Genomic DNA, 27,796 nt, shown 5'->3' with positions numbered 1-27,796 from the left:
ATGGCAACCACAGACACCAGCTGCCCTCTTTGTTAATGACACATCGCTGCTCACCTCCAGAGAACATCACAAACAAGTCCGCCCTTTCTCCTTTTATAATAACTGTGCCTCAAGACCATCTGTGACGCACAAAAATGTCAGAGCACAGGGGGATCTTTGCTACTGCTGCCTGTGTGCAAACAGTGCTATAAATACTGCGCTGAACTCGAGGTCTTCAGCTTTAATATTCACAAGACGTCTTTCCAAGCAAGTAAAATATATGTATATATATCTATATTAAAAAGAATAGCTTCCCTTACAGTTTGCAACCATGCCATCAGATTCAGAGAATCAATCAAAAGCCTTGCAGAACTGCCACAACGACCTTGCCATTTTTCTGCCTCCTACTGGTATAATGAATTTGGAGCAACTGTTCAGATTGGCTTTTTGTCATCAAGAAATGCTTCGTTGCAAAACAGACCAACTACTGTTTGTCACAAAGGGGCTGCTCCTTAATCAAAATATATAGATTAAAATGTTTTAGAAATATGAGATTAAGATGAAGCCAACCAGTAATTTTCAGTGAAGCTTTTCCTTTATTTTTTAGGCTGTTCCTAAGAAACTGTTTACACTTGTCAGCAGTGAGATCTCATGTCTTGTGAAGTCCACTGACATCCTCAGAAAAGACACACCATAGCTTTGCTTCTCTCTGCCCATTTAGTCCTTGCCCTCTTTGCAAGATACAGATGAAGGGAGCCCCTCACTGGTGCTAAATTCAGAATTATCTGGGTATTAAATACCTCTTCTTGTGCATGTCTCTAGAGAAAGGGATGCACCAGCTCTGGTCGCGTTTCAACTGAATGCCAAGATTCTGCTGTCCCTCTACTAATTCCCCAGCCTCCCAAATCACTGTTTTAGCAGTGTGGATTTATAAACATACATCATTATTAATACTTCTGTATGCCTGTGTTAAAATTGTTTTGCAGGACTGTGGTAAAAACAGGCCACTCAGGAACTAAGGATGAGATCAAGAAAGTTAACATCAAATATGCAGATACTCATGGAAAGGAGGACTTAACTGTTAATGTCATTTAGTTCTGTCCAAAAGTGGCTTAAAGGAAAACAAAATCAAAACCGTTCAGTGAGAGGGTCTGACTGGGAGACCCTGGGTCTACGCTCTGCCGCCAGCTTCTTAAACTTTGTCAACACCCTTAGACCCACATTCTCAAGTGTAGGTATGTTTGCGTTTAGGCATTTAAGCTTGAAAACTCTGGTTTTCATTTCTGTGCATCTTTGATTCTTGCAATACCACCGTGGGAGAAATCAGTTACCAACCACAAAGAGATGAGTTAAAACTGATTCTTACGCATGTAACTGTGCTGAGCTACCAACATGGATGGGCCCATTCAATATTATCCTAAACAGAACTGGCATGAACAGTCACTTGAAATCACTGCTTTTAGTTAGGATGTGAACAATCTTAGTTTAATTCTTTGGTGTTCTTAGAAAACAGGTGCTTTTGTAAGTGACTCCAGATACCAGCACCTTGGTATTTAAGTATGAAGTAAGTGGCCAAGAGGGCCAATGGCATCCTGGGTGTATTAGAAGGGCGGTGGTTAGTAGGTTGAGAGAGGTTCTCGTTCCTCTCTACTCTGGCCTGGTGAGACCACATCTGGAACATTGTGTCCAGTTCTGGGCTCCTCAACTCAAGAAGGACAGGGAACTGCTGGAGGGAGTCCAGCACAGGGCAACAAAGATGATGAAGGGAGTGGAGCATCTCCCATGTGAGGAAAGGCTGAGGGAGCTGGGGCTCTTTAGTTTGGAGAAGAGGAAACTGAGGGGTGACCTTATTAATGTTTATAAATATACAAAGGGTGAGTGTCAGGAGGATGGAACCAGGCTCTTCTTGGTGACAAACAATGGTAGGACAAGGGGTAATGGATTCAAACTGGAACACAGGAGGTTCAACTTAAACTTGAGAAGAAACTTCTTCTCAGTGAGGGTGCCAGAGCCTGGCCCAGGCTGTCCAGGGAGGTTGTGGAGTCTCCTTCTCTGCAGACATTCAAACCCGCCTGGACACCTTCCTGTGTAACCTCATCTGCGTGTTCCTGCTCCGGCAGGGGGATTGCACTGGATGATGTCTTGAGGTCCCTTCCAATCCATATGAAAAGGACACAATTCGTCCTTCCCACCTAAGCTGTGTTTTACGAGTTACCTTTTCAAAAGCGCTCAGTGAGCTGCTGCCAATAAAACACATCTCCGGTGTAACTTTTCTGCAGGAGGAAGGAAGCCACAGGGCAAACAATCATGTCTTTTACCCTTCTTTGAAGAAATTACATCAGCATATTTGCTTCATTACTGTTCCTTTTAAGTTTGTTCCATTTAAGTCACACTTGGACTTCCCCTTCACAATTTTACTTTTTATGGTGCCACTTCCAAAGCTTGAGATTGAGATGTAACCTAATTATATGATTCAAATCTAATGTTTTAGGGAGCTGGTCTCACTCTAAAAAGTCCTCTAAGTCAAGATGCAGATTACTAAAGATTTATTAATTATCGAAAACCACTAAAACTTTACAAAGACTGGTGTACGAAAAGTTTTCTAAACACATCCACTTTCACAAAAATTACCTATTTTTATCTCCAATGTGACTTATTAAAACATCCGAGTAAATAGAAAAATCTGTTATTAGAGCAGAAGTAGATCATAACAATAAATGTATGCTTAAAACACAGCGTATTTTTTTATTGATATAATTTTCTGACTGGTGTCTTCTGAGAGTGTTCAGAAGACACAGATGCTGAATGGTTTAGATGAAATAAAATTAAAAGCAGTTTGACATAACAGTGAAAACGGAGAACAAGTATCACCTGATATCTCAATGATATTCAATAGACTTACATTGTTGCTCATTCATTTAGCATTTATAAAAATACTTCTCCAGAAATGTGTTTTATACAACTTTTTTTTAATGTAGAGAATAAACCCAGTGTAAATCAATAGACAAGGAGGACCGATCAAGAGGCCCCAAAGAACACATTCTTAAAACTAGATCAACTTGATTGTTTTGATATTCAAACACTGAAATACGGGCACTGAGAAGGCGACTGCAGCTTCAGGCTCTCTTAACAAGAAAAATGAATCAATTTAAAGAATTTATTTTTTCTTTTTTAAAGGTGTATTTTAGAAATCTGGAACCAAAAAAGTTGCTTGATAATAATGAATCAGACTCTTACTGTTTGAATTGAAAGATAATGATTTGTTTCCTGTTTCTTGATTCTCAGTTACGATCTTAGAAGCACACTGGGCATTTTCATTTCTTTTAAATCTTCTTCAATGGCACAGCAATTCAATAAAGCAATTGAAACACTCATGTAACAAACCATAGGAATATTTTAACATTATAGTACTTACATATTCCACTACCTGAGAGAGGTTCAAGGATGTCTTTTCAACTTTAAACCTTTGCTATCTGTTTTCTTACTTTTGCTAGGTTAATTGTAGCAGAATCTTCGTGGCATGCCATGTAGGAAAAGTCTTCCCTCAGGGCAGTATAAATGTGGCAGGAAAAATACTAGCATTAATTAAAATATCAAAAAGCAGGTAATTTAAAAAAGCCTGTTCAGCCCAGGATTTTCTACCACTTTATTAAAAAGGAAATGCTCCTAGCTTTGGTCTATTATTAATTTTTCTTTCCCAGTTCTTGAGGGTAGAGAAGACAGAAAGCAGAATAATGTAATAAACAGAAACTCTGGGCTAGGTGAATCCCTGAAGGCAAAGTCATAAAGTTTCCAGTTCAAGGTACTAAACCCACAAAATGACACAGCCAAATTTTGCCCTCAGATGCCAACAGCAAACACAGTGTTTTAATGAGAAATAGATGGATGCACATGAATCAAGTGCCACAACTGAAGTCCTCGAGAGCAAATATTGACCTGCATATTTTCTTATTTTATGAGCCCTTTCACACGGCTGCCCCCCAGGCACATCTGAACCGGTACAAACAGTGGGTTTAACACATTTTACCCAGCTACTACCTGTCAGCTTGGCGGTAACAGAGTGCGCATGTTGGAGCCTGTCCTGGGTGCAAAGTAAAACAGGTTAATTGACATCACGCGCACTACGTTAATTTGCTTTATTCTGCAAGAAAGGCAGGAGCCCGCACGCAGTCAGTAATCTCAGCTGTAACTTCACATGATGCGCAAACTCTACTGCTTGTAATTAGGAAATCATATTCCTGCTCCGTAACAGGATGAAAGATGAACAAAAGCTTGAATGCCCGGAGTATCAGCTGAAACTGCAGGTCAACAGCAGCACTGGAATCCAGTCGCTTTTGGCTGCGGTGCAGCCGATGATCATGGCCACTGCACAGTGAGAGCCAGAAAGAAATCAAAGAATTAACTCACATATCCAACTTAGAAAGGGCAATGTTAACAAACTTTAAAACCCTTATCAAACACACTGAACTGCGGTATCACAGCACTGTGCTCCTACATGAAGGAGGCTGAAGCAGATTTCAGGTTCTCCAGTAAGACATTTCTCTGAGGAAACAATGCTGCCGTAGCACCGAATTTTAATTTTCCCAGTGAATTTAGTCACTGAATATTCTTATGAATTATTTTTTGATTTTGTCTTGACTGCAAAGCTCCAGAAATTGTTAAAAAAAAAAAAAAAAATAAAGAAATGCCAAGCTGGACTCTTGTTTAGAAACAAATGCTGTTAATGCCACCTCTGCATGCTTCCATAAACTAGTTTCGTCACCCAAACTATAACATTTTGTCCCCGTGGAATAGCATAACTAGTTAACTTACAAGCATTTATATGCATCTTTGAACGCTACGTGTTATCACAGATTTGACTAAGACACACAGCTAAGTCTGTACACATGCACAAGGTCTATGTAATGTATAGCTACTCTCCCAAAACAGGAGTTAAACTTTGTACAAACCTTCTCAAATGCACAAACCAAACCAAAACAGTGTGAAAAGCCTTGATGGCCAGAGGGGTCTGCGATCTACCCTGACACAAGCGGCTTGGAATTGACGCGAAACACAACGCTCCAGTTTTTGCCCAGGGTGAACAGTAACAAGATGCTTTGTCTGCTCTTGTAGTGCTCTGAACACAGGAAATATTGTAAAGCATTAAGATTGAAGTACAATACATCAATCACTACTATTAAAATTAAGGTGTCCACTTCCTTCTCCTCACGTCCCATCGCACCCACAAGAGCTGGACCAGCCTGGAACTGGCTATTCTGCTATTTTGAAAGTGTTCCAAATGATTTTTATTGCAATAAACTTCTCAGGACTTCAGAAAAAAGTATTTGATTTTTTTTTTAAAATTTCTGTGAGCGTAGTTTGATGCAGCTGTGCTTTTTCTTGAAACACACCGTCAAAATGTGAATAGGATGCAACAGAAGGCTGATGAGGTCTATACCAAGTGGTTGGTTCCTTCTGAGGAATAATTTAATGCATTAGGCTTCTTAAACATTGCAGGATAAGCTGTTAGTTTCCTTGCAGGCATTAAATTATTTCCTTAGGATAACAGATCCTTTTCCTTAGGATAATGGACCCTTTCCAGTCCATTGTGGTTTAACCCTCCTTGGTCTTTAACAACACATAAGAACTACACCTCCCAAGCCCCACTTTGTAAACTCTCCGAGGTGGGTTAAGACAAGTTACTGACCCTTTTGCCCAGCTCTCTTCTGACATATAAGTGCTCCCATAACATTGTATGATAGTGGTTTGTGCAATGTTATTTCTCAGTGCTATTTAAGACAGGCTCGTGTAACATTGGGTTAGAAACATATAATCAATGAATTGGTACCCAACTCTTTATTTCCCCCTCCAGTAAGTGAAGAAGATACATGGAGAATGAGGGATGGGGAAAAGTAGTCATTTATAAAATAAGAGCTTTATACCAAGTCATGAAAAGGGATGCATGGTTTTCACTACAGATTAAACTACGTTCTTACAGGTACCAAGGGTTTTTATCCTGTTGCCACTGAATCAAAGGAAACACCTTCGGCTAAAACAAAAAACCCAAGAGAGCGCGTGTTGCTACAGAAAGTTTCAGGTTACTGCTTATTTTGTGTTTAAGAAAATACTACCTTCCCTCAACAGGCTATCAAACAATAAATTACCCATAATATCCAGTTCCATAGCTCTGTTTGGCACAGGTATGAATTGAGAGAATAACCAGCAATTCTTGCTGTGCCTTGGTCACAACAAAACCAGCTGTGCACTAAAATTAAAGGTGTGAGTTACCTGTAAACACAAAGAACTTAAGAAGCACAACCTTCAAACCCTTAAAATCCCTTGAAATTCCCAGGATGTCAAAGTGCTTTAAAAGGCTTCATTGCTAATGCATGAAAACACATTTTGGAGTGCAGGAACATGTCAATTCAGTTCAAAAAATACATGTGAAAACCAAAATTTAAACCTAAAGATAGTAAGACTGCATTCCTAACTTTCTCCAAGTATTTTCCTTTGGAGAGAATAGATACATTTTTCCTCCATAAAGCTGACTGCTTAGAATAGCTGTCAGCTCTTCAAACAGCAATTAATTCCACCAGAGCTATTTCTGTTCATGAGCACTACTAAATTGAACTGACAATGGGGAAATCTGCTGCTAATGGATGTTCCACATATTTAACAAAAGCTCATGTTTTTGCGTTGCTAAGCATGCGGCCTGGTCTTTTTTAACTTAATTTTCATTGTACGGCTGAAGAGTTAATGCTTATAAAACCACTGACTGAATCCTTTCGACACACAAGTGTTTTATACCCATTATGAGTGATTTGCTGTTCCTGGAAACTCAACACTTTTATTTTTGGGTGCTATCTGCCAGATTTCAGCAGAATAACATCTCTCAGGACAGGTTACCTGGGAAGGAGAGGACACGAAGTTCCCATCACTTCCCAGCCACAACCTTAAAATTCAGTTCCAGGGCTCACTATCACAGGTGTGGTGTATAAAAGTAACATGTTTATCATTTGGCATCCCAGAAGCATGAGATCAGCTTATGAAGCTAGAAAAAAAACCTCTTTGCCCTGAAAAATTAAATATAAGACTACCTTTTAGAAGCCACTTATCAATATCTGGACCTATTGCAAATGCCTGACCTGCCTCTTCCACACACACACAACAGAGGCAAGACTCCCCCTGCATTTCACTAATCAATTTCTGCCTTAGGCATCGAACACCTACTACTTTTCCACAGGGACATCATGGGAACGTACTTTATTTCACAGAGGGAGCCGCACCACCACATTTCTACCCGGCCCCTGTGCCCACTTTTCCCCCTCACGGCCCCACTCACCTTCGCGAAGGGCGACGACTGTGGGGCCGCGTTCCTGCCACGTTCTCCCGCCATGGCTGCTGCCCTGAAAGCCCCACTAGGGCACCGTGGCAGGAATTTCAGGGCTGGGATGCCCTTAAGAGGCTCCAGCTGCTGCCTGCTCTGCTAACGAGCTTCGAGCTGCTTCTGCTCGTCCCTCTCAGATCTGCTTTACCCACCCCGTGGGTCCACCATAACCCCCAGCCCGCTCTCATTGCCCCCTCAGGGCTCACAGCCCTCCGGGCTAACCGGGGACTGCTTGTAACTGCCTAGTAACTACTGGTAACTACTAGTAACTGCCTCATAGCTGCCCAATAACTACTAATAAGTGCCTAATTACTAATAAGAACCTACTAGTAGCTACCTGGTAACTATTAGTAGCAGCTGAGTGTTTGCTTAGTAACTTCCTTATAACGACATAGTATCTACTTAGAAACTGAATAGTAACTGCAAGGCTTCTCCCCTCACCTTGGGCGGCTCCTCTCTGCCCCTGACACCCCAAAACACCCTCAAAATCACCCATATTACTGCCAATACATCATCCAGCCCTCTCTCCCTCTTAAGTGCCAAATTCTCCCCAGTCCACACTACAACCACCCCCAGGAGAACAGTCAGTCTAATTTCTCCCAAATTTTCCCCACTGTTTCCCCAGAAGGGGTTTCATTGGGCTACGGGGCCCGCCCTCACCCCACAGGTGGTGACATTTAACATTTAAAGCTGAATTATAATGACAGATGAACCTGTCTGATGAGCACTCACCCAGGACAGTTGGTTCTTTCTCTTTGTCCCCTCTCTCCCCCTTTTTTTTTCCTCTCTAATTTATGACTTGTTGAGTACTGCTCGCTACAGTCCAAAGCTGCAGCAATTAAATTTCATAAAATTGTGCTTTGGATAATTTTTCAGAGGGCAATAGAGGGTGCTGTTTGTGCTCCTGTTGGGATGGTGCCGCTCACCCCTCCAGCCCAATATCCAGACAGATCAGAGGTGCAGAATAACCTCAGCCCAAAATCTAAGTGCCCTTCTGGCTTGCTTTGAAATTCATCGTGTTTTCAAGGGGTTGATAGTAGGGTCACTGCTCCAAGTGGGTATTTAAAAGGCAGGAATCCCTGTTACCAGCCTCTTTTGGCCCTCTCCAACTTTTCTTTTATTTTTATTTCACAGTTTTACCACCATATTTTTGCACACAGATGGGTCTGAAACTATGGTCCAGTGGAACCAAGGGTGCGATGTGCGACCAGGTGGTTGATCTCCTCCTGTATGATCCATCATGGCATTCACCAGGCTGGAAAGGGAGAAATGAGACTTCTGTTATGCTTTCTCTCAGCCAGATTTTTTTTTATTATTATTATTAATCATTGGAAGAGGTGAGAGGTGCATTGTACTGGGTACACCATGAATTCCTATGAAGAGACCTGCTCTGTTGTAACTCTTTCCTAGAAAGACTTTGATCTGCTGGTTTTAGTTGGCTACTTTGAAAAGATATAATTATATTATTTGTTGTAGTTCTATTTTTTTAATAGTTCTATTCTATTCTGTATTTTTTGTTATCTGGGAATCAAAACCAGTATTTAGTGTGGTTAATGTCTGTCTTTAATATAGCCACACTCCGAATTGAGTTTTTTCGAGGAAAAAAAATCAGCACCTATTTTTGATGTGCTAAAGTACTGCTGAATATATGTATATGTATATATGTAAATATGTATCTAAAAGGCACTTACACCCTGGGTGAATTAAACATTGGTAGCAGGTGAGACCAAAGCATCCTGACATCAGGTATCACATCTATAGAGCATTGCAATTAAAAATGTAATTACTTGTAGGGGCTAGTTGCCTGTAGTGACTTTTCCATGCCGTGCAGTGTAGATGCTGGAGGTTTGTGCTGATGGCTCTGAGCCTCCTCAGCACAAGTGTTGATTGTTTGGGGAACATTGTTCATAATCACATGAAGTCCCGCATCACCGGGAATTGATAGAGTTGTGGATTGACATCGTTTAACGCTTGGCACACTCGAGCAAACTGTAAGACGGGATATTTGTGATACTGTATTTCATTCGCAGGCAAGGAAAATTGCCGGGAGCTCTCAGCAGAAGATGCTGAGCAGTTCCTTGACTGTCTTGAAGAGTATGATGATACTTCCCACTGCTTTGACAAAATAAAGCATTTCTTTTACAGCCTAGGGATGTGCAGGAATGGCCCTCTTTATTTCTCTGCTCCTCACTTTCCCTGTTAAATCAGACAGGTTTTTCTGTGCAGCACGGAGATGTGGGAAGAGGTTTGCAAACACTGTTATCTTTGAGTTGCTTAGAGATGTGGGAGGAAATAGCATCAGGTTCCCTGGGGGTGGAAGGGTCAGGTTAGCAGGAACCAGACCCGTGAAGTGCTATTAAATGATAAAAAAGTGCTGAACGCTAATCTGGGTTGGGTTCAATTTCTGCAGTGAGGTTCGCTCTTGTACCTGGAGGCTTTCCGTCCCCTCAAACTTGTATGCGCTGCTGGGGGCAGGGAGCAAAGCAAGGCCTTGGCTTCCCAGGGATTTGATGTCACTGATGCACCCTCCTTTTCCACTCAAGTGGCTCAGATTCCCCTGTCTCTTCCATGGCTGAGCATCAGAGGGGAGGGAAGCCCTTAAATGCGAGATGATTTCAAAGAGGTTTAGTGCATCCAAAACTGTGTATCAAAGGTGTCCTGGTTGTTTTTGCAGCCCATGCTGAACTGTTGCAGCCCTTCTTTACTGGGAAGTGCCAGAGCCCTGGACCAGGCTGCCCAGAGAGGTTGTGGAGTCTCCTTCTCTGGAGACATTCAAACCTGCCTGGACACCTTCCTGTGTGATCTGCTCTGGTGAACCTGCTTTAGCAGGTGGGTTGGACTGGATGATCTCCAGAGGTCCCTTCCAGCCCCAGCCGGTCTGTGATTTTGTGATTCCAGCTCCTTTCATGCTTTTCCCCCTGCCACCAGTGTTTGGGAAGTGACTCCCCTTTTCCAGGCTCTGGTGGTGACAGAGGATGCTGAGAATTTCAGGGTGTGTGTGTTTCGCTCTTATCCCTGCCTCTAAACACACCATCCATCTCCTGGAGGGTAAAAATAAAGCAGCATTGTTTAATTTCTGGAAAAAGCCAGATGACAGTGGAAGGGGTTGGAAATATGCAGACCAGCCCACCCTGTCCCACTGTCTCAGCTGTTGCTTCCTGAGAGACAGAAGCATGTGGTTGCTAAAAATACCCTGCAAAGAGAATACATTCCCTCTCCAATGGGAGACTATAAATTAATATGAGTCGTAACATATACAACCGCTTGTGGCTGGGAGAAACAATTCCAAACGTGGTTTTCGGAGGGGGTTTTCCTAACGAAGCAGTGTTCCCAGCCCTGTGCCTCCCCTGCGTAATTTGGTGATATTGCGTGGAGGATCTTCCCCTCTCCTGCTCCCACCCCCTCGCTCTCCTATGGGAAATGGTGTGGCCGGGGGGTGGGGGTGGACCAGTCCTTTTATAAGCCTGATCTTGCAGCAAGTTGAAGTTGACAGGAGTGACGGGAGACTTGGCTGGCTCTGAGATACCCACCTCCCAAACCTTGGGGTCCCTTGGGATGACCAGAGGGGGAATGGAGTCAGTCGAAGTGTTCACAACTGAAGGCAAAGGCAGGGGCTTGAAAGCGCAGAAGGAATTCTTGCCCGGGGATGTCATCTTTGCGGAGCCAGCCTATGCAGCCGTGGTTTTTGATAGGTAAGAGAAAAGTGCTTGTAAAACTCAGGCTGAAAGTTGTCTCAATGCAAAATTTCATCTGGCTGGGCGGGTGAAAGTTTGAAAGCGTCTGGACAGCATCACAGGAGGCTGCAAGGGGAAGTCTTCTGTAAAGACACATTTACAGTTTACAGGGAATGTCCTTCCCTGGGCTCAGATCAGCTTTTTTACTTTTAATACAGTGCAATCTGTTTCCAGGATGTGATCTTGCAAGGTGCTCGGTGCCCTCAACTTTTACCAAATGCGGTGAAAGTTGCGTGTATTCAGTGCCTCACAAAACTGGACCCACGTTACACTCTGGTGAGCTGCCAGGACTTAGTGTAACTCAGGTACGGCAATCTAGGATGGATTTTGCTGGAGCCTCCTGTGTATAATGTGTGATAAAAGTGAGTTTTGTTGTGCTCTGCTTATGTGTTACCAGCTCCCAGCTGCACACGCAGCTTCACTGCCAACTGCCTTCAAACTTGAAGCTGGTGGGGATCTGCAAATGATCTTGTTCCTGTTAAAGTGATTTTATATTTATAGCTGGCTGAGTTAACTGGAGACAAGTTTTTGCTTTCACTCTTGCATGAGACTGGTTTTAAATTTTTATACACACTGATGTAGCCAGAAACTGAATCCTGGTGCAAATGCATTTTTCTGCTCCTTGTTTCAAGGACAAACAACAGTCAATGAACCTGCACTGCTGATGTGTCTGGTACATGCCCACTTCTACCCTTCAAATCAGTGCAAGATTCACTTAAATACACTGAAAGCTAAAAGACACAGAGAACCCATTTCCATGTTAATCTCTTACAGGATAAATCTAGAATAAAGCCTCAGACATGAATGGAATTTGTTCAGCCTTGTAACAGAGCTTAGTTAAAACTTTTAGACCAAGGAGCTAGATGTCAGCTGAAGGTTTCGTTCTGGGCTTCGGAAATTTGTGAGCATTCTTCAAGGGTGTCATGGTGAGTCCTGAAACTGAGTTATCGGCCCCAAACTACCAGTGACTTCAGTGAATGTTCTGCACACTAAATAGGGTGATGAGTGATTCTGCCGCGCTGAGCTTTCCCTGATGGATTCAGCTCTGAGAACGAAGTCTGGGATGCAAGCAGAGCTCATGCTGTTGTTTTAATCTGGATCATCTTGTAGCTGAAGCTAATTCGTGATACTGTGTGACCTGGCAATAGCAGAGAATTGGAGATTCAATGGACAGAACAGGAAATAAGGACGTCTTGTGGTTTTCATTCACTTTTTCCTTACCTTTGTACTATCAGTGGGTAAACATGGTCATGAGTCTCTACAATAGCAGCAATGACACTTTCTAGTTGTTTTCTAATACATCATTGGAAGAACCTATATTAAAAATGTTACTTTTTATTTTAAAATGTTAAGTTCTTCAATTCTTAACCCCGAGCCCAATTACAGTAGTTAATGATGAAACCATCTCCTTGACATGCCCTTTTAGCTCTTGTGCTTTAGTTTCACCTCTGTCACTAGCTGGAATCTGGCCATGATACAATGTTTGCTTCAGAAGTGCTTATGGACAATGTTTTCTCCCATATGCTTTATTAAAAACACTAACTGTCCTTTAAACCATTGAAAACATTTTACCTTTTGATTACTGGTTGAGAATTTATTTTCTTGTATGTGAGACGTTGCGAGCATCAGGCCCAGAGCAGAGCTGCCCGTGGCCAAGAGCTACAACCTCACTGCATTTTCAAATGTCACTGTGTAATGTGAGATAAGGGGAGAAACTGTCACCCCATCGGCTCTCAGGCTGCAGACTTGTGTCTTAGGCTTAGGTTTCTAACAGCAAACCTCAAACAGGGAGAGATGTGCTCCACTCCCTCCGCAGGCTGGGTTTGTTTGGCAGGTCCAGGCACTGAGCAGCACGGTAGTAAAGTAAACACATCCCTGCCCTCGACCGCAGAGGATGGGGATGGCTTCCGTCATTTTCTCTCTGCCTCTTTATGCTGCTGTGCAGTAACACACTCTTACCCACAGCACATTTCATCCAAAAGCACTTTATATAAGTGGTGAAATGTATTCCCAAAATCTCTCAAGCAGGTGGTGCCAACTAAATGCTCATTGACAGGTGATATCCTGGGCCTGAGATATAGTGGGAACATACATTTTTTGTGTGAAAACTGCTCTGATGCTTTTCACACACACACAGAGCTTTGTTTTTGAAGGTACCTTCTGCTGTTGCAGGGTATTTAATTAATTGCATAAACGCTCATTGAACTGATTGCTATCAAAGAAGGGTAGCCGGGATCTTTGTAGGACTTGCAAGAATAAATCCACACTAAGCCATGGTGGCTGGTTTTGCACTGAAGGATCTGCTGTTGCCTCTGCATGGAGGAAGAGTCCAGTCAATCACAGAATCATAGAATAGTTTGTGTTCAAAGGGACCTTCAAAGCTCATCCAGTGCCACCCCTGCCATGAGCAGGGACATCTTCACCAGATCAGGTTGCTCAGAGCCCCGTCCAGCCTGGCCTGGGATGTCTCCAGGGATGGTTCATCCACCACCTCTCTGGCCAACCTGGGCCAGTGTTTCACCACCCTCACTGTAAAAAATTTCTTCCTCATGTCCAGCCTGAATCTCCCCTCTTTTAGTTTAAAACCATCACCCCTTGCCCTATCGCAACAGGCCCTGCTAAAACATCTGTCTCTATCTTTCTTATCAGCCACTTCTAAGTGTAGAAAGGCCACAATAAGGTCTCCCCAGAGCTTCTCTTCTCCAGACTGAACACCTCAGTGTAAAGAGTCGTGTTTTTCCCTGCCCACCAACAGACCTGTATAGGTCCTAAAACCAGTGCTGACCCTACATGGTTAAAAAGTGCCTCACCCTGCATTAGGAAACCCTAATTCCAGAGTCCTTCACCCTAATTCCATTCAGCGTCTTTGTCTCTTGCTGAAAACAGTGTGTATGTGTACTGTGGAAAGGCAATTCAAATATGAGTGACTGGTGGGTTTAATTTCTCAGCTCAGGTCCTGGTGACCAGATTTTCCACAGAGCTCAGCTTTCTTTGTGTACAAAGGCCACCACAGAAGCACCAGCATGCAGAGCCGGTCTGTACTTCACAGCCCTTTGAAGAGCTCAGTCCTTTGGGAAGCTGGGTCCCAGTGTGGGTGCTGAGCCCCTGAAATCCTGCCCCTGATTTTACTGTGGAAATCAAGTGATGGAATCAGATGGCAGTTGTGCCATAGTGGCCACACTTTGATGTGCTACATGACTGCATGTGATGTGGCAACACAGCAGGCAAAGGGAAGGTCTTTTCTTCAGATTAGTAGGAGCTGATCATCAGAGATACAGTTGTTTTCTTGGGTTGGCTGTACTGCAGGATGGGAAGTGAGTTGTGTTTGTGCCCGATCACAAAGGTGCCAAAAAATGTGAGTTGTTACTTTTTCAGAAACAGGAGCCCCATAAAAACTGATCATTATTTGACCTCGTGAAGAACATAGCTATGAAATGAAAAATTTGCATTACTTGCTATACGTGTTTAACTTTAGGTGTGTAAGTGAGAAACCCCTCCACAGGGCTGTTGGATAGCAGAAACCTCCCCTTCATACTCTGAGGAACTATCTGAAGAACAAACCTATTTGCCCCGACTGTACAGAGATCCAAGGAGCCTGAACAAGTAATCTCGGCACCCAGTGACAGGGGCTCACAGTAGAAAGGGGGGATCCACCACACTTTGGGCTGAAATGGTGCCAAGGCCCTTCTCTGTGTATTGATGTGAGGAGCTACTAAAGTAATTTGGACCTGAGGCTGCCACCCCACTGCACTGTATGAATGTCTGTATGAATGTCTGTATGAATGTCTGTCTTTCAGCGGGAGGCTGAGCTTGAGGTGTTGAGAGTTTCATTTTGCCAGGAAAAAGAGAAACGTTTTCTTTGACAAAATGCTATAATCAGCCATTATACTCTAAACAAGTAAGACCCCTTGATTTAACTGGACAAGATGATGTGATGGCTTGTCCAGCAGCATGCTTTGGGACTCAGACTGTGAATTAAGACACCCAAAACGAAGGTCTGTTATAAGTGTCTGTGTAGTGGTAAGTGCAGGACTCAGTGCCGTTGGCATTCAGTGTCATTTGAGATGCCCCAGGGTGTCTCAGACATCCTCTTAGGGCTGACAGGTACAAAACAGGATTTATGAGAATGAGGCCTCCTCTCAGGCCAGATGGGTGTCCCTGCAGAGCCTAAAATAACACTAAACCCCTGTGTCCAAGCAAGTGAAACCACCCTTAAGTGCCCGTCATAATGAATGGAGCACTATAATGTGCACCAAACACATACCTACTTTTGAGCTGAACATCTTTCCAGACCCCACTAAGTGTTTTGATGGGAACTCGGACACTGAGGGTACAGATGAGCACATCTAGGTGTCTAAATTTGCAGACTGCATCCCACCCTGGAAGCTCCTGAAGGTCACAGAGGCCCTGAAGGTCACTGAAGATTCCTGAAGTCATTAAGGCTGGTGAGGGCTTGTACTCTTCAACCCAATGATGGTCACCTGAGCAATGGTTTCTTACCTGGTGCCATAGATATTGAGTCGAGAAGTTCATAAAACTCAAAGTGAAGCTAAAGAAAGTTCCTATAGACATCAGCCAGCTCACAGTTTCTTAGATTTCAAGGCCAGGGTATGACTCACCAGGCTAACCCTGCTCACTGCAGGGAGTTGGACAGGGTGACCTTTAAAGGTCCTTTCCATCCCAAACCATTCCACGATTCTATGATTCTAGAACCTTCTGCTTAACACATGGTCACTTGGTGTGTTGACTCCTGCATCAAGCCTGTTACTTCTACCTGAACTAGAGTAGGTTGTTTGGAGAGACAGTGAATATTGATTGCAAGAGGGTGCAGAACTCAGTGTGATCTCCAGAATTTGTTGTTTGGATAAAGTGCAGACACACTGTCTGATCTGCATTTCAATCAGCCTCACTGTTATCAGCTGAAATAGCTCTCGGAAAACACCAGTGTCAGGCCTGCTTTGCCCTAAAATAGACACAGAATGTTGGAAATATCTCTTTTCAAGGGATTCTTTGCCTTTGTTGGGGTGATTTTTGGATTAGCAGAGCCCCTGTGCATTCCTCGCTTACATTACTTCTCAGTGAAACTTTCCCTAGTGCTCTGCTCATGTGCTGGGGTTTAATCTTTTCCTCCTTCTTGTTCACTTTCTCTTTGAAGATCCCAGGTCTCCTTTCCTCTCTGTCACCTTCAGGCATTCCCGTCGCCTGGGCTCCATGTACAGTATGTGACCTTCTCCTCTGCCGTGTCGCTTGGCTCTGGAGCCCGTAGGAGTTTACATTTGCTACTGGCATGGGGATGTCTGATATAAATCTCTGCCAGCCTTCATCAGGAGAAGGTTTGCTCTTTAACCAGCAAGGTTTGAGAGGCAGCAGTGAAGGCAAACAGTGTCATGTGGTAGAAAGCCACGATCACTTGAAGATCTGCTTGATGAGTGATCTGCAAATTGCTTAAAAAACAGAAATCATGCAATTTTTGCTCTCCTTTCTGATGTATGAAGCAGGTCTAAAACATTTTCCAAGGAAAACGTGGGGAGCTCAATGATTGGAGCTGGGATGACTCATGGATACAAGAAATGTAAAATTTTCCATAACAGTAAGACTCTGAAAAAATGATGGAAGCAAATTCTTTTATACCAATAAAAGCTGAGAGCTAATGTGATCATATTCACATTGTTTACATTTTTCTGGATCTGATTTTTTATTATTGTTTCATTTGCTCAAAAGCTTAAATAAAACCTGGGAGAGAACCAAGCTTTTTTAAAGGAAACCACATCCACACCTCTTTAAAAAGAGGCTGAGAAAGCCTGTAATTAAAGACTAAAATTAAAATAGTCTAAAATTATTCCAAAGTAAATCCGCTACTCAAATCGAACAAACTGAGATGTGCCATCCCTGACATTTTAGAGATAAATGTACTAAGTTTCAACCCCCTTTTTTAAAGGAGCAAAACTATTCTCATGCTGATAATTCACCATTACAGGTATCCTCAGCAGAAGCCAGCTATTGACTCCTTTTCCTTTCCTTGCTGAAAGGGAAGGTGCATTTTCTTAGGCTGTTGTGTTTAATGAAGTGTTTCAGCCTCTCCTTTGAAAGCCAAGTGGACTTTACTTTCATCTTAGGCTATTCTTATGTTGTCCTCTGTAGGACATCGAGGAGAGAGATTCCTAGTCAGCCAATAATAAATATGAAGCAGGTGGACTTAGATGTAAGTTAGGTCATCTGTGTGTGTCATCTGTCATGTACAGAATATAATAAGTTCACGTTAAATAGTTTGGCAGCTTATCAGCTGTCCATTAGCTATTCAATGAAATCCTCCTTTTATTCCTTTTCACTACAGCCATCTCACCTTGCTCTTCTAAGTCAGCAGAAGACCCTGCTTGACAGGGCTTTGTTACTGAAATGGTTTTCTCTCTGGGACTTTGACTCTCATGCATGCTTGGGTATTTTACATTGGCTCTTGAATTTCAAACCATATCTCCAGAATCCATGCATGATCGAAAAAGCCTCCGTCTAATGAATGAAGAAGGAACTTTGAACATAAATTCATCTTTGAATCTTTCATCCTCTCCTATGAGGACAGGCTGAGAGAGTTGGATTGTTCAGCTGGAGAAGAGAAGGCTCCAAGAAGACCTTATTGCGGTCTTTCAGTACTTAAAAGGGGACAATAAGAAAGATGGGGACAGACTTTTTAGCAGGACCTGTTGTCATAGGACAAGGGGTGATGGTTTTAAACTGAAAGAGGGGAGATTCAGGCTGGACATAGGGAAGAAATTTTTTACACTGAGGGTGGTGGAACACTGGCCCAGTTTGGCCAGAGAGGTGGTGGATGAACCATCCCTGGAGACATCCCAGGCCAGGCTGGATAGGGCTCTGAGCAACCTGATCTGGTGAAGATGTCCCTGCTCATGGCAGGGGTGGCACTGGATGAGCTTTGAAGGTCCCTTTGAACACAAACTATTCTATGATTCTACAATCCCAGATCAGTGAATGAGACGCTATGAGTGCTGGATGGGAGATGACTGGCAGATGTTTGGGTTGTGCATGTCTCAGAGATGAGGTTAATATATTTCCTGTGACGGTGCTCAGGCCTCTGTCCTGGCAGGTCCAGCAGATCTTAATCCGTCTGAATCCGATCCAAGCAGTCACAAGAGCTATTTGTTTCTTCTACTTTCACCAAGAGCTGTGCTTGCAGGAGCCATGGTTTAGCTGACAGTGCTGTTACCTCTTGCATGTGCTGGCTAGCACACTGAATCATTGCTTTTGTGACTGTAGCTACGTCCAGAATTAGTTGTAGTTGTGCATCTCATCCACGTAACATCAGAGCTCGTGAGCCCCTCAGAGTTCAGCTGGGTTGACACTTGGATGAGAGGCCAAGGAAACCTGAGGCTCCCCAGAAAGTCATTTAGTGAGTCAGTCAGTGGCATCTGCCCTCCAAGTCAGCCCTAGATCCCTGACCTGGCAAGGTTTTGAGGGGCTGGACACATCACTGTGCTAGTGACAATCCTGCTTGTGGGCAGGGTGAAAAAGAGAAGTTCTCACTATGTGTGGAAGATGTCAATGAATGAGTGGCTGCAGATCACCCCAGAGGCCATAGTGTACATGGACACAGCAGAAAGCTGTTGTATTATCCTTGTGTTAAAGCAAGGGAAACTGATTTGCAAGTGTCTAAGGGTTCAAACCTTCAGAGCTCCTGTGGAGGTCCCACAAATCTCTCCAGAAAACTTCAGTGCCTCCTGGCCATCCATCATCCTGGCCACATGGGCACGGGCTGCTCTCTTTACAGGGGCAGAAAACTCCATCTGCGCTACCTGGAGCCATTTTGGGTTGTGATGAACACTTTCTAGGCCAGACAGAGATTAATGATTTCCACAAGCTGAGAGACTTGGTGACCTCAGGCTGCTCCCCCCATCCTTGGGAGACTTTAACCATTGCAGAGGGGATGACGGGGACGCTATGGACCACTGCAAGCCTTTGCTGTCCTTGGTGTTGTCTGCCTCTAGAACAGATGATATCAGAGCCTGTCAGAAGATCCAACCCTGGGACCAAGGGAGAGACCCACTTTGCCATCCCATTTGGGGCATCTGGCTCTGAGCACCTCCAGGACTGCAGGAGTTTGCATGGCCAAACAGTGCTTGAACAATGTTTGGTGAAGATTTAGGCAACAGATCTCAAATACCTGTGTCTCTTGACTTTTGTACCGTGCCAGGAGTTGAGCAAAAGCCTCTGGAATAATGCACATTATCAATAAACCCAGTCTTCTTTTGTGAGAGATGAGGTATTTCTTATACCTGCTGTATTACCCTGTGAGTAATTGTGTCTACAGTATCGATACCACATGAACTGTTCCTTCACCTCCTCAGGAAGCCCCATATAACTTTTTTGGATTTTTTTGTGCATTTCTCCCTCTCCTCAGAAACAAGAGCTTTCCAGGGCTGGTGGTGAGTTCTGCCAGCTGGGTTTCCTTTGGGAGCTCTGGGCACCCTATACGATAAACAGCAAAATGCAGACCTCACATTTCAGTATTTTTCCGTTCTCAGAGAGAGGACTGAGCGGGGACAAGCCCCTGTTTGAGGACCTGGTTTTGCTGCACCATGTTCACCTCTGACCTGTCATTCCTCTTTACAGGAAAACTTGTTTAATTGCCTTTTCTCTTTCTGACCACCCTCAAAACACGCAGGCAGCAAGAGGGACCCCCATCCCCTGCCCGAGATATCTCCCTGTGCTTCCTGGTGCAACGTATCCACGCAAGTTTTATCGTCCCTCAGCAATCCTTTTCCTTACAAGGAGTGTCATCTCTGCCCCTCTGACTTGACAGCTGACAGAGCACAGCCTCACATTTCTCACCACCTCCCAGCTCTTTCATTTGACTTAATGGAGTTGGCTGCGTCCCCTTTCTCGGACACGTGCCCTCCTCGCCCCCTTTCCAGATGCTGACCTGGCATTGTGCTCCCTCCCCTGCACAGACACTGCTCTCTGTCACCTTCCAAACCTCATTTTCACACGTGGCTTTGTCTGCTCTGGGTCTGTCCCTGTTCTACATCAATGGCCCTCTGCTTTACATCAGTGGAGCTCTTTACTCTGCAAGAGCCAAGGCACAGGGTGGGTTGTGTCAGAAGCTCACGCAACGTTGCCAGAGGAATGAAAGTGCATTTTGAGTGTACTGTGACAGATATAAATATGCATATGTATTTTTATATATATATGTAGTGGAGAGGCAGGACAGTTTTGTGGCTGGGGACTCTGGAGCTGTGGGTCTGATTCCCACCTGTGGCACAGCATCTTCATGTGATTATCAATAATATTTTTATTTATTTGTGCCTCAGTTTCCCCACTATGGGCTGTGTGTGATGATAATGTTCCCTTGGTAGTGAAGCCTCTGTGGTCAGAGAGCTTTTTGCAATGAGGAGAACCTCCTTCCTCGGGCCAGTAGTGTCTAAGTGGTGGGAATTTAAATTCTCCTGTACTGTTGAGCCTGGCTGGAGGCAGAGATAAAGTGAGCAGTTGCATGGAGAAGCAGACAGCTGGGGATACCAAATCAGGCAGCGAAAAGCCTTCTCTAGCAGCAAGGGGAGACTCCCAAAGTTGTTTGGGTAGGAGACCAAAGTGTCTCCCCCTCCTTTCCAATGAATTAAGTCCTGGGAGCAAACAGCTGGACATGTGAAAGGGGTTTCCTCTCGGTCTGGGGCCCTGGAAACTCTGGGAGGAAGGCCATGAGGTTAGACTTCTTCATCAGTGTCCTCTGATGTGTTCCTCCCCGAGCCTTGGTTATACTTACACACATACAATCATTGGGTGCTTCTTGGAAATCCTGTTTTGAACCCCCAAACAAGAAACCTGCTCCTTTTGAAAAGTATTTCCCAGTTATCCCATGACTGTCTAACTCACAATTAACCTCTCAGCCAGTTAAACCGCAGAGCCAGGAGCAGGAATAGCTGGTTAGCAGCACTCACGGCTGCTGGCACCAAAGGAAGACACGTCAGGCTTTTGAATCTGGAGGAGAAATCTGCACTGCTAGTCTGTCTGCAGGAAGGTTTTAAGTGCCCTGAAGAACACAGTGCTAAAGCTGACTCTGGACTAACCAGGGAGGACTTCATGCCCTGATATCAGAGAACATCAGGCACTGTGCTCATTATCTTTAATGATTAACAACACCCCCATGAGTGGCATATTCTGGGCCACTGACCAGCAGTGCATCAGTGATGTTCTCCGCTCAGCAACACACCAGCCTTGTGAAGATCAAAGATCCCCTAGTTTTATTAATAAAATCTTATGATGCTCATAAATGCAAGTACTGGTCCCTGAGCTTGGCATTACTGCCAGCTCACCGCATGTCCTACTCCAGCCAGTGCCCCCTAGGGCTCTTGAAAGTTCATCTTTCCTCTGTCTTCAGCTGTCTGGTGTTCCTTCGAAGTCCATTCATGCCTTGGTGTTCATACTTGGGGGTCTGCTGGACAGCTGGGAGCCTGCCCTGGTCCCTCAGACCTTCACTAATCCATGATAAGTATCTGTCTGGAGTTCCTGGGACCAGAAGAGCCCCAAGCCCACCTGGTCTGGGGCTCTGTGCTGCTGTGTCCTGATGATGGACAGCCAGGAGACTTGTACCATGACCAAAGGAAGGAGAAGACATAAACCACTCTGTGATGAGAAGATCTACCTTGAAGGTGGCAGTTTTTTCTGTTTCCTCATGTGACTTCCAACAGAATGCCGCAAATGCCAAGTGCAATGCGTCCAGTACAGCTACACCTTCGGCCCAGTGACAAAAAGAAGTGACAAAGCTGCTTTGTAATCTGTGGAAGCAGATTTTGGTTTCAAGCAGTACAAGCACAGGGTTTCCCTATGCAAGCACTTTGATCTATCAGTTTTCTTCCTTGTGCTACTCCTCTGGCCTGCTCTCTAGCAGAGCATTTCTGATGTATATTTTTATCCCCACACTGTGCCTAAGGAAAGCTGAGGACAGCAGTTAGGATGGCTCAGAGCTGTGCTCCATCTCACCCGCTGTTTTGCTAAGTCTCAGGCATGGTGGTGGCCACTGCTCCGTTTTGTGAGCTGGTCCATGTGAGGCCCAGGACAGCATTGGTGCTCAGAGGGGTTCACTTCAGCCGAATTCAGAGGCTTTGTGGGCAGGTGGAGCTCTCAGGCTGGCTCTTTGCCTTTGTGTTCTTCTTCATGCTCGCCTGAGCCACAGGCTCATTTGGCATCTGCTTTCTGCTCAGCAAAAAGGTGGCTGGTGCTTCAGCATGGGCCAGACAGAAAATAAAAACAGACTGAAGGTCCTGTTAATTGTAGCAGTGCTGAGGAGGAGCAGATGGGCTGCAGACAGCAGGGCTGGGAGCCGGGGAATGCGTTACTGCTGTCCTGCTTTAGAGAAAATATTTGCCTCTTTGGTGTAGCCAAACAGAAAAACAGCAGCAGGCAAGTGCCAGAGGATTAAGTTGGATGGGAGGATTCTCCATCCTCCCAAAAACTCTCAGAGGGTCCATCCTCAGTGGGTGTGGGAAGACCAGGGATGCAAAGCTGGCAAGACCCTCACTGGGTGGAACTGGCTCTTCACTGAGGCATGAGCCAGCACGTCCTTCTGTCCTTCCAGCCTGACGCACGTCATCTGTCACACCTGCTTCAAACGACAAGAGAGGCTCCACCGCTGCGGCCAGTGCAAGTTTGCCTACTACTGTGACCGGACCTGCCAGCGAGCGGCTTGGCTGAACCACAAAAATGAGTGTTCTGCTATCAAAAGGCATGGCAAGGCACCCACCGAAAACATCAGGTGAGAGCTAGCCCCAGGTCCTGGCTCATTTTCAGGCCTGATGATGGTGGGAGAGGACAGGACATCCCTCCAGAGTGTGGCAAGGAACAGCTGGGTGACCTGATTTGGATGGGGTGGCGGTGGGAGGTGGTTTGGGAAAAGCCAGGAGCATCCCTGAGCTGATGTGATGCGGACCTGGAGAAGCATCTGGCATGTGAGAAGGTTGTGATCCTCCTATTTTGTTGGTGCTGGGCCCCAGAAACTCCTGCAGATGAATGTGGTGAGGAAAAATCTGCCTGAGGTTGTTTAGGTATGGAAAAGTGGGGAGTAGGTGGAAAAGTGGAACAGGAGATGGACTCTTCCTGAATTCGTCTACAGGGTAGATTGATTTGGATTCACATCCTGATTTCATCATAAGCAAATGACTGAAATCCCCAAGGCAATGAGAGCTGCCATGGAGGGCTGGGGATCTGTAGCACTTCTCCAGATGAGAACATAGATGCCAGAGCAAATCCCTATGTCTCCCTTTCCTTCAAAAGCCCCTGGACGGTGACCAGCTATCAACCACACAATGTTGAGCCCGTCTCTGTCTGTCTGCACACAATTTTCCGCCCATGATATGAATTTTTATGGCCATTTTGTTTTTTATCCTTGCACTGGGTGGTGGTTCTAACTCTGGTGCTCTCTCCTGGCCAGGCTGGCTGCCCGCATCATGTGGAAGATCGAGAGGGAAGGCAGCGGGCTGTCGGAGGGCTGCCTGGTCTCCATTGATGACCTGCAGAACCACGTGGACAGCTTCGACGAGGAGGAGAAGAAGGAGCTCCGTGCCGATGTGGAGAGCTTCCTCGAGTTTTGGCCGCCCCACAGCCAGCAGTTCGGCATGCAGTACATCTCCCACATATTTGGGGTGGTATGTCGGAGGGGTGGGAGAGCAAATCGTTGAGTCATAGAAAAGTCTGGGTTGGAAAAGACCTTTAAGGGTCATCTAGTCCAACCCCCCTGCCATGAGCAGGGACATCTTCACCAGCTCAGGTTGCTCAGAGCCCCGTCCAGCCTGATCTGGGATGTCTCCAGGGATGGGGCATCCACCACCTCTCTGGGCAACCTGGGACAGTGTTTCACCACCCTCACTGTAAACAATTTCTCCCTCATGTCCAGCCTGAATCTCCTCTCTTTCAGTTTAAAACCATCACCCCTTGTCCTATCGTAACAGGTTCTGCTAAAAAGTCTGTCCCCGTCTTTCTTATTGTCCCCTTTTAAGTATGAAAAGGCCGCAATAAGGTGTCCCTGGAGCCTTCTCTTCTCCAGGCTGAACACCCCAACTCTCTGGGGCTGCTTTTAATTCCAGTTTCCCAGAGAAAGTCTCCAGCTGGCCTGAGTTGTGGACGGCTCAGTTCATCCCTCTCTTGCCCTTAAGAGGCCAGAGCAATTTGGATAGTTAAGACTGGCATTTGCTGCAGGCAGTTTGAATTCTGCTGCATTCCCCATCTGCATCCCTTCCGCACTGACACTGAGAAACTGAGGCACATCAAGAGCAAGGTCTGGAACTTTTTATCGGTCAAACCTTGCAGGGAAGTGGCTCACTCAACCCTGGGTACTGCATGGTCATCACAAGTCCCACTGAACATCTTTCTGCACCTGGAAGACTTGAGAAAATACATTTACATGTATTTTTTGTAAATATACAGGGTGTTTCCGAAAGATAGACCCAATTTGAGATCACTATATCTCTGCAACCATGAACTGCCCATGAATGAAACTCTTACAGTCCGTACAGCAGGTGGAGGGAACACAGAGTATTTATAGAAAGGCTGCTACAACTCGATAACTCATTTAACTGTTTGTAAATTTTTGTGTAATTGTAACATGTTTGGGCCATCTTTTCGAAACACCATGTACTTAGGTTATAATTGAATATTGGAGATCTGGTTTAGTATATATATTAATCCTTTGGTACCCACACCACAAAGAAGATCCAGTTCACTGGGCACAGGGACACCCAGGTACTGGTGACCGACATAACTTGCCTGTGCAGAAGTAATGAAGTACAAATAAAGTACAGGATCAGTTAAGAAAGGAAATGAAACTGTTAACAGAGTGAAATAATCAACAACTGAATGAATTATTTCCTTTGGTACATCCCATTGTATTTTCTCTTTGGTCATGTTTGTGACTAAAAACTATTCCACTCCTATGTGATAATAATGTGCCATATAGAAAAGTATAATAATTCTTGGTATATATGTCGTGCAAAACTAGTAATTCTGAAAACTATTTGGGACTCATTAGCAAACAGTAGTAATCGTTTTTTATAAGCTCTGTGAGCCACCCAGGAAATGTGTCCAGGTTGAATGCAGCTCACAAGGTTAATTTCTACCTGATACCTGTTTTAATAAGTGTGAACTTTGCTTTCTGCCACCGGTCTGCTTGAATTGCCTCAAATTCATTTTCTGTGACCTTTTTCTGAATTATTTGCAGGAGGCAAATATTAATATACGGAAACCAATGTATGGTCAAACCAAATTCACCTTAGACATCCCAAATGAATATTAGCAGCAATATTCTGCAGCATTTACTCAGCCCAGCTCTGAGTTGGTCCATCTGAGTGAGTCCTGCATCGCTTCTCTTCTGATCTTTTATCCCACCTAAAGATGTGGTTTCTGCAAATACTTTCTGCATTAACTTTGTAGGCACCCCTCCTTTCTCCATAAAGTTTGGAGGTGGGGTGCTCGAGCTACACCTCTTCTAAAGCATCAGTGGGAATTGAAAAATCATGAATGAGGCTGAGTTCAGCTTTTTCTCTTTTAACATTTCATCCCACCTGTGTTTTGGGACTAGATCAACTGCAACGGCTTTACCCTCAGTGACCAAAGAGGACTGCAGGCTGTTGGTGTGGGCATCTTCCCCAACCTCTGCCAGGCCAACCATGACTGCTGGCCCAACTGCACCGTCATCTTCAACAATGGCAAGTGAGTGGGTCTCCTTCCTCAGGCGCAGTGGGGACATGTCCTAACGGGTAACTCAGCAGCCTCTGCTCACCTCGGTGTCAGCTCCCTGCCCCAGAAAAGCTGCACATTCTTGTTTCCTTCTCTAGCTCAGAAAAACCAAACTAAACCAAACTAAACCAAACCAAACTAAACCAAACCAAACCAAACCAAACCAAGCAGGATTTTCTTTCTAAAGAGGATCTGTTTTCTCTCTCATTATTGTTATTTTTAAACTCATTGTCTGATGCACTAAAGAATGCACAAGGTTTGATCCCAAAGCCAGTGAACCAGCAAAGAATTTTTCCCTCGTTTCTGCAAGTTTTGAAACCAGGCTCGAAATAGAAAGATAAAGTCCTAAGTAGCTGCCTAGATCACTCCCTATATTGAAGCTTTATATGTAAATAATCAAGGAAAAATTACAGTTAATAAGTCACTAAAGATTATACCAAGTCCACAATCCAAGAGCTTCTCGTAATCAAAGTTTGTGACCAGCTGTGTATCACTCTCTGCTGATGTGTTTATAACCATTGCTAACACAATCCTCATCTTTGTGAGAGCGTACCATCTCTGTTAATCACTGATTAACTCTTTAGCAGTGGGATCTTAGCGACAATTGTGATTGTTACCTGCAAACTGAGTCACATGCAAGTACAGGATGCCCTGAGCCGCTGGCCATTCCCCAGTCCCACCCAAAACCTGTAAGAAAACTTCTGTGGGATGTGTGAGATGTAAAGATAAAGTGGGAAATAGCGGGATGTTCCAGCAGAGCTGGGAGTGGGAGCAGCTCCTGGGAGGGATGCTCTGCCCTTCCCAGCCTCTGGGCCACAACAGATACAAACCACTGCTGATCCAGCAAGTTGCATCATGTAAAAGACATTAACTGTGGGAAACTGCTTTCCAGAAACTGCACAGCCACATTATTTCATCCAAATTTTCCTCTAGGTCTTAAGATTTTACAAATTCACCATATTTATGTGCTATAAGTTAACACCTCCCACCCCAGCCTCCCCTTCTTTAACTAACACGTTGCTTGTGCACTCCAGTTCTTGCTGCTGGTTTTGCCCCATAAAATTATACCAGGGTTTCTCAATAACCTGGTAAAGGAGCAAAGAGAAACCAAAACTGCCTGAGAATGAAACTTGTCCCAAACTCATTGGGAAATAGGTTCTGATCCAAAGTCAGGTTGCAGTCTGTGCTCTGCTATCCAGTTGCTCCGGATCAGATCCATAGTGGGATGATGGAGAGAGGCTCCAGCCAGCCTGGGAAGTGGAGGAGGTCTCTAGCAGTGATAGCAACCTTGAAGTCTGAGTTTCTGGGCGGTAAGTAGAAGAATGGCGTTTTGTTTGCCAGGGAGCTTGCTGAAGCTCCCACGTGTACCCTGGTAAACTCGACCATCTGGTAACTGGCCAGGTAAATTATAGAGTTTATTCATCTTTGTGTGGAAAGCTGTTGATAAGCCACTGTTGTATGAGCTGAACTCTCTATTAGTGTTCAAGGCATAATATTAGACTTGAGGGCCCACTAAACTCCTCATGCAGAGCACAGTCCTTGTTGTTGATATGCCAGTCTGATTTCCACTTCAGTCTGTATTTCGAAGGGCACAACTACTGGTGTCAGTGGAGACATTTCTGTGCAGCAGAACTATCCCCTTCATCCCTGCCAAATGTCAGAAGTGTGTTTTGCACACCCCCTGGCCGAGACCATTCCTAAAATCACAGTGCCAGGACGGTTCTCTGACAAATCCTCCACATCCCAGTGACGGGAAATTCGGTTATAGCAGCTGCGGGGCAAAAGCGAAGCTCTCATGCAGTGAATCCTGAGCCAGGCACAGGGAACCCCTTTGTCTCCTGTCAGGATGATGTCCCAATGCCCTGCGTGTGTACCCTTTTTTTGTTGTTGTTGTACTTGTACCTGTGCAAACTGCAGATGTTTGTTTTGTCTTTCAGTCATGAGGCTGTAAGATCAATGTTCCACACACAGATGAGGTGGG

At 44.7% G+C, this 27,796-nt stretch overlaps 2 protein-coding genes across 3 annotated transcripts in view; one reads left to right on the top strand and one right to left on the bottom strand.

Moving 5' to 3' along the window:
• Positions 1–27,796, bottom strand: part of REEP1 (receptor accessory protein 1) — a 499,521-nt gene that overhangs the window by 253,660 nt on the left and 218,065 nt on the right. The window lies entirely within an intron of this gene.
• Positions 10,607–27,796, top strand: part of SMYD1 (SET and MYND domain containing 1) — a 29,639-nt gene continuing 12,449 nt past the window's right edge. Inside the window, exons 1-5 of one of the 2 annotated variants that reach the window (XM_065836793.2) lie at positions 10,607–11,037; positions 22,664–22,840; positions 23,516–23,729; positions 25,658–25,788; positions 27,753–27,791. In XM_065836793.2, the coding sequence (XP_065692865.1) occupies positions 10,901–11,037; positions 22,664–22,840; positions 23,516–23,729; positions 25,658–25,788; positions 27,753–27,791 (698 nt within the window). In that variant the 5' untranslated portion in view covers positions 10,607–10,900. The remainder of the gene's footprint in view (positions 11,038–22,663; positions 22,841–23,515; positions 23,730–25,657; positions 25,789–27,752; positions 27,792–27,796) is intronic. The other variant, XM_065836794.2, reaches the window with a different exon arrangement.

The sequence above is a fragment of the Patagioenas fasciata genome, chromosome 4, assembly GCF_037038585.1.
Source record: "Patagioenas fasciata isolate bPatFas1 chromosome 4, bPatFas1.hap1, whole genome shotgun sequence".
Classification (NCBI taxonomy): Eukaryota; Metazoa; Chordata; class Aves; order Columbiformes; family Columbidae; genus Patagioenas; species Patagioenas fasciata.
The sequence above is the reverse complement of the archived record's forward strand: the minus strand, read 5'-3'. Positions and strand labels throughout refer to the sequence as shown.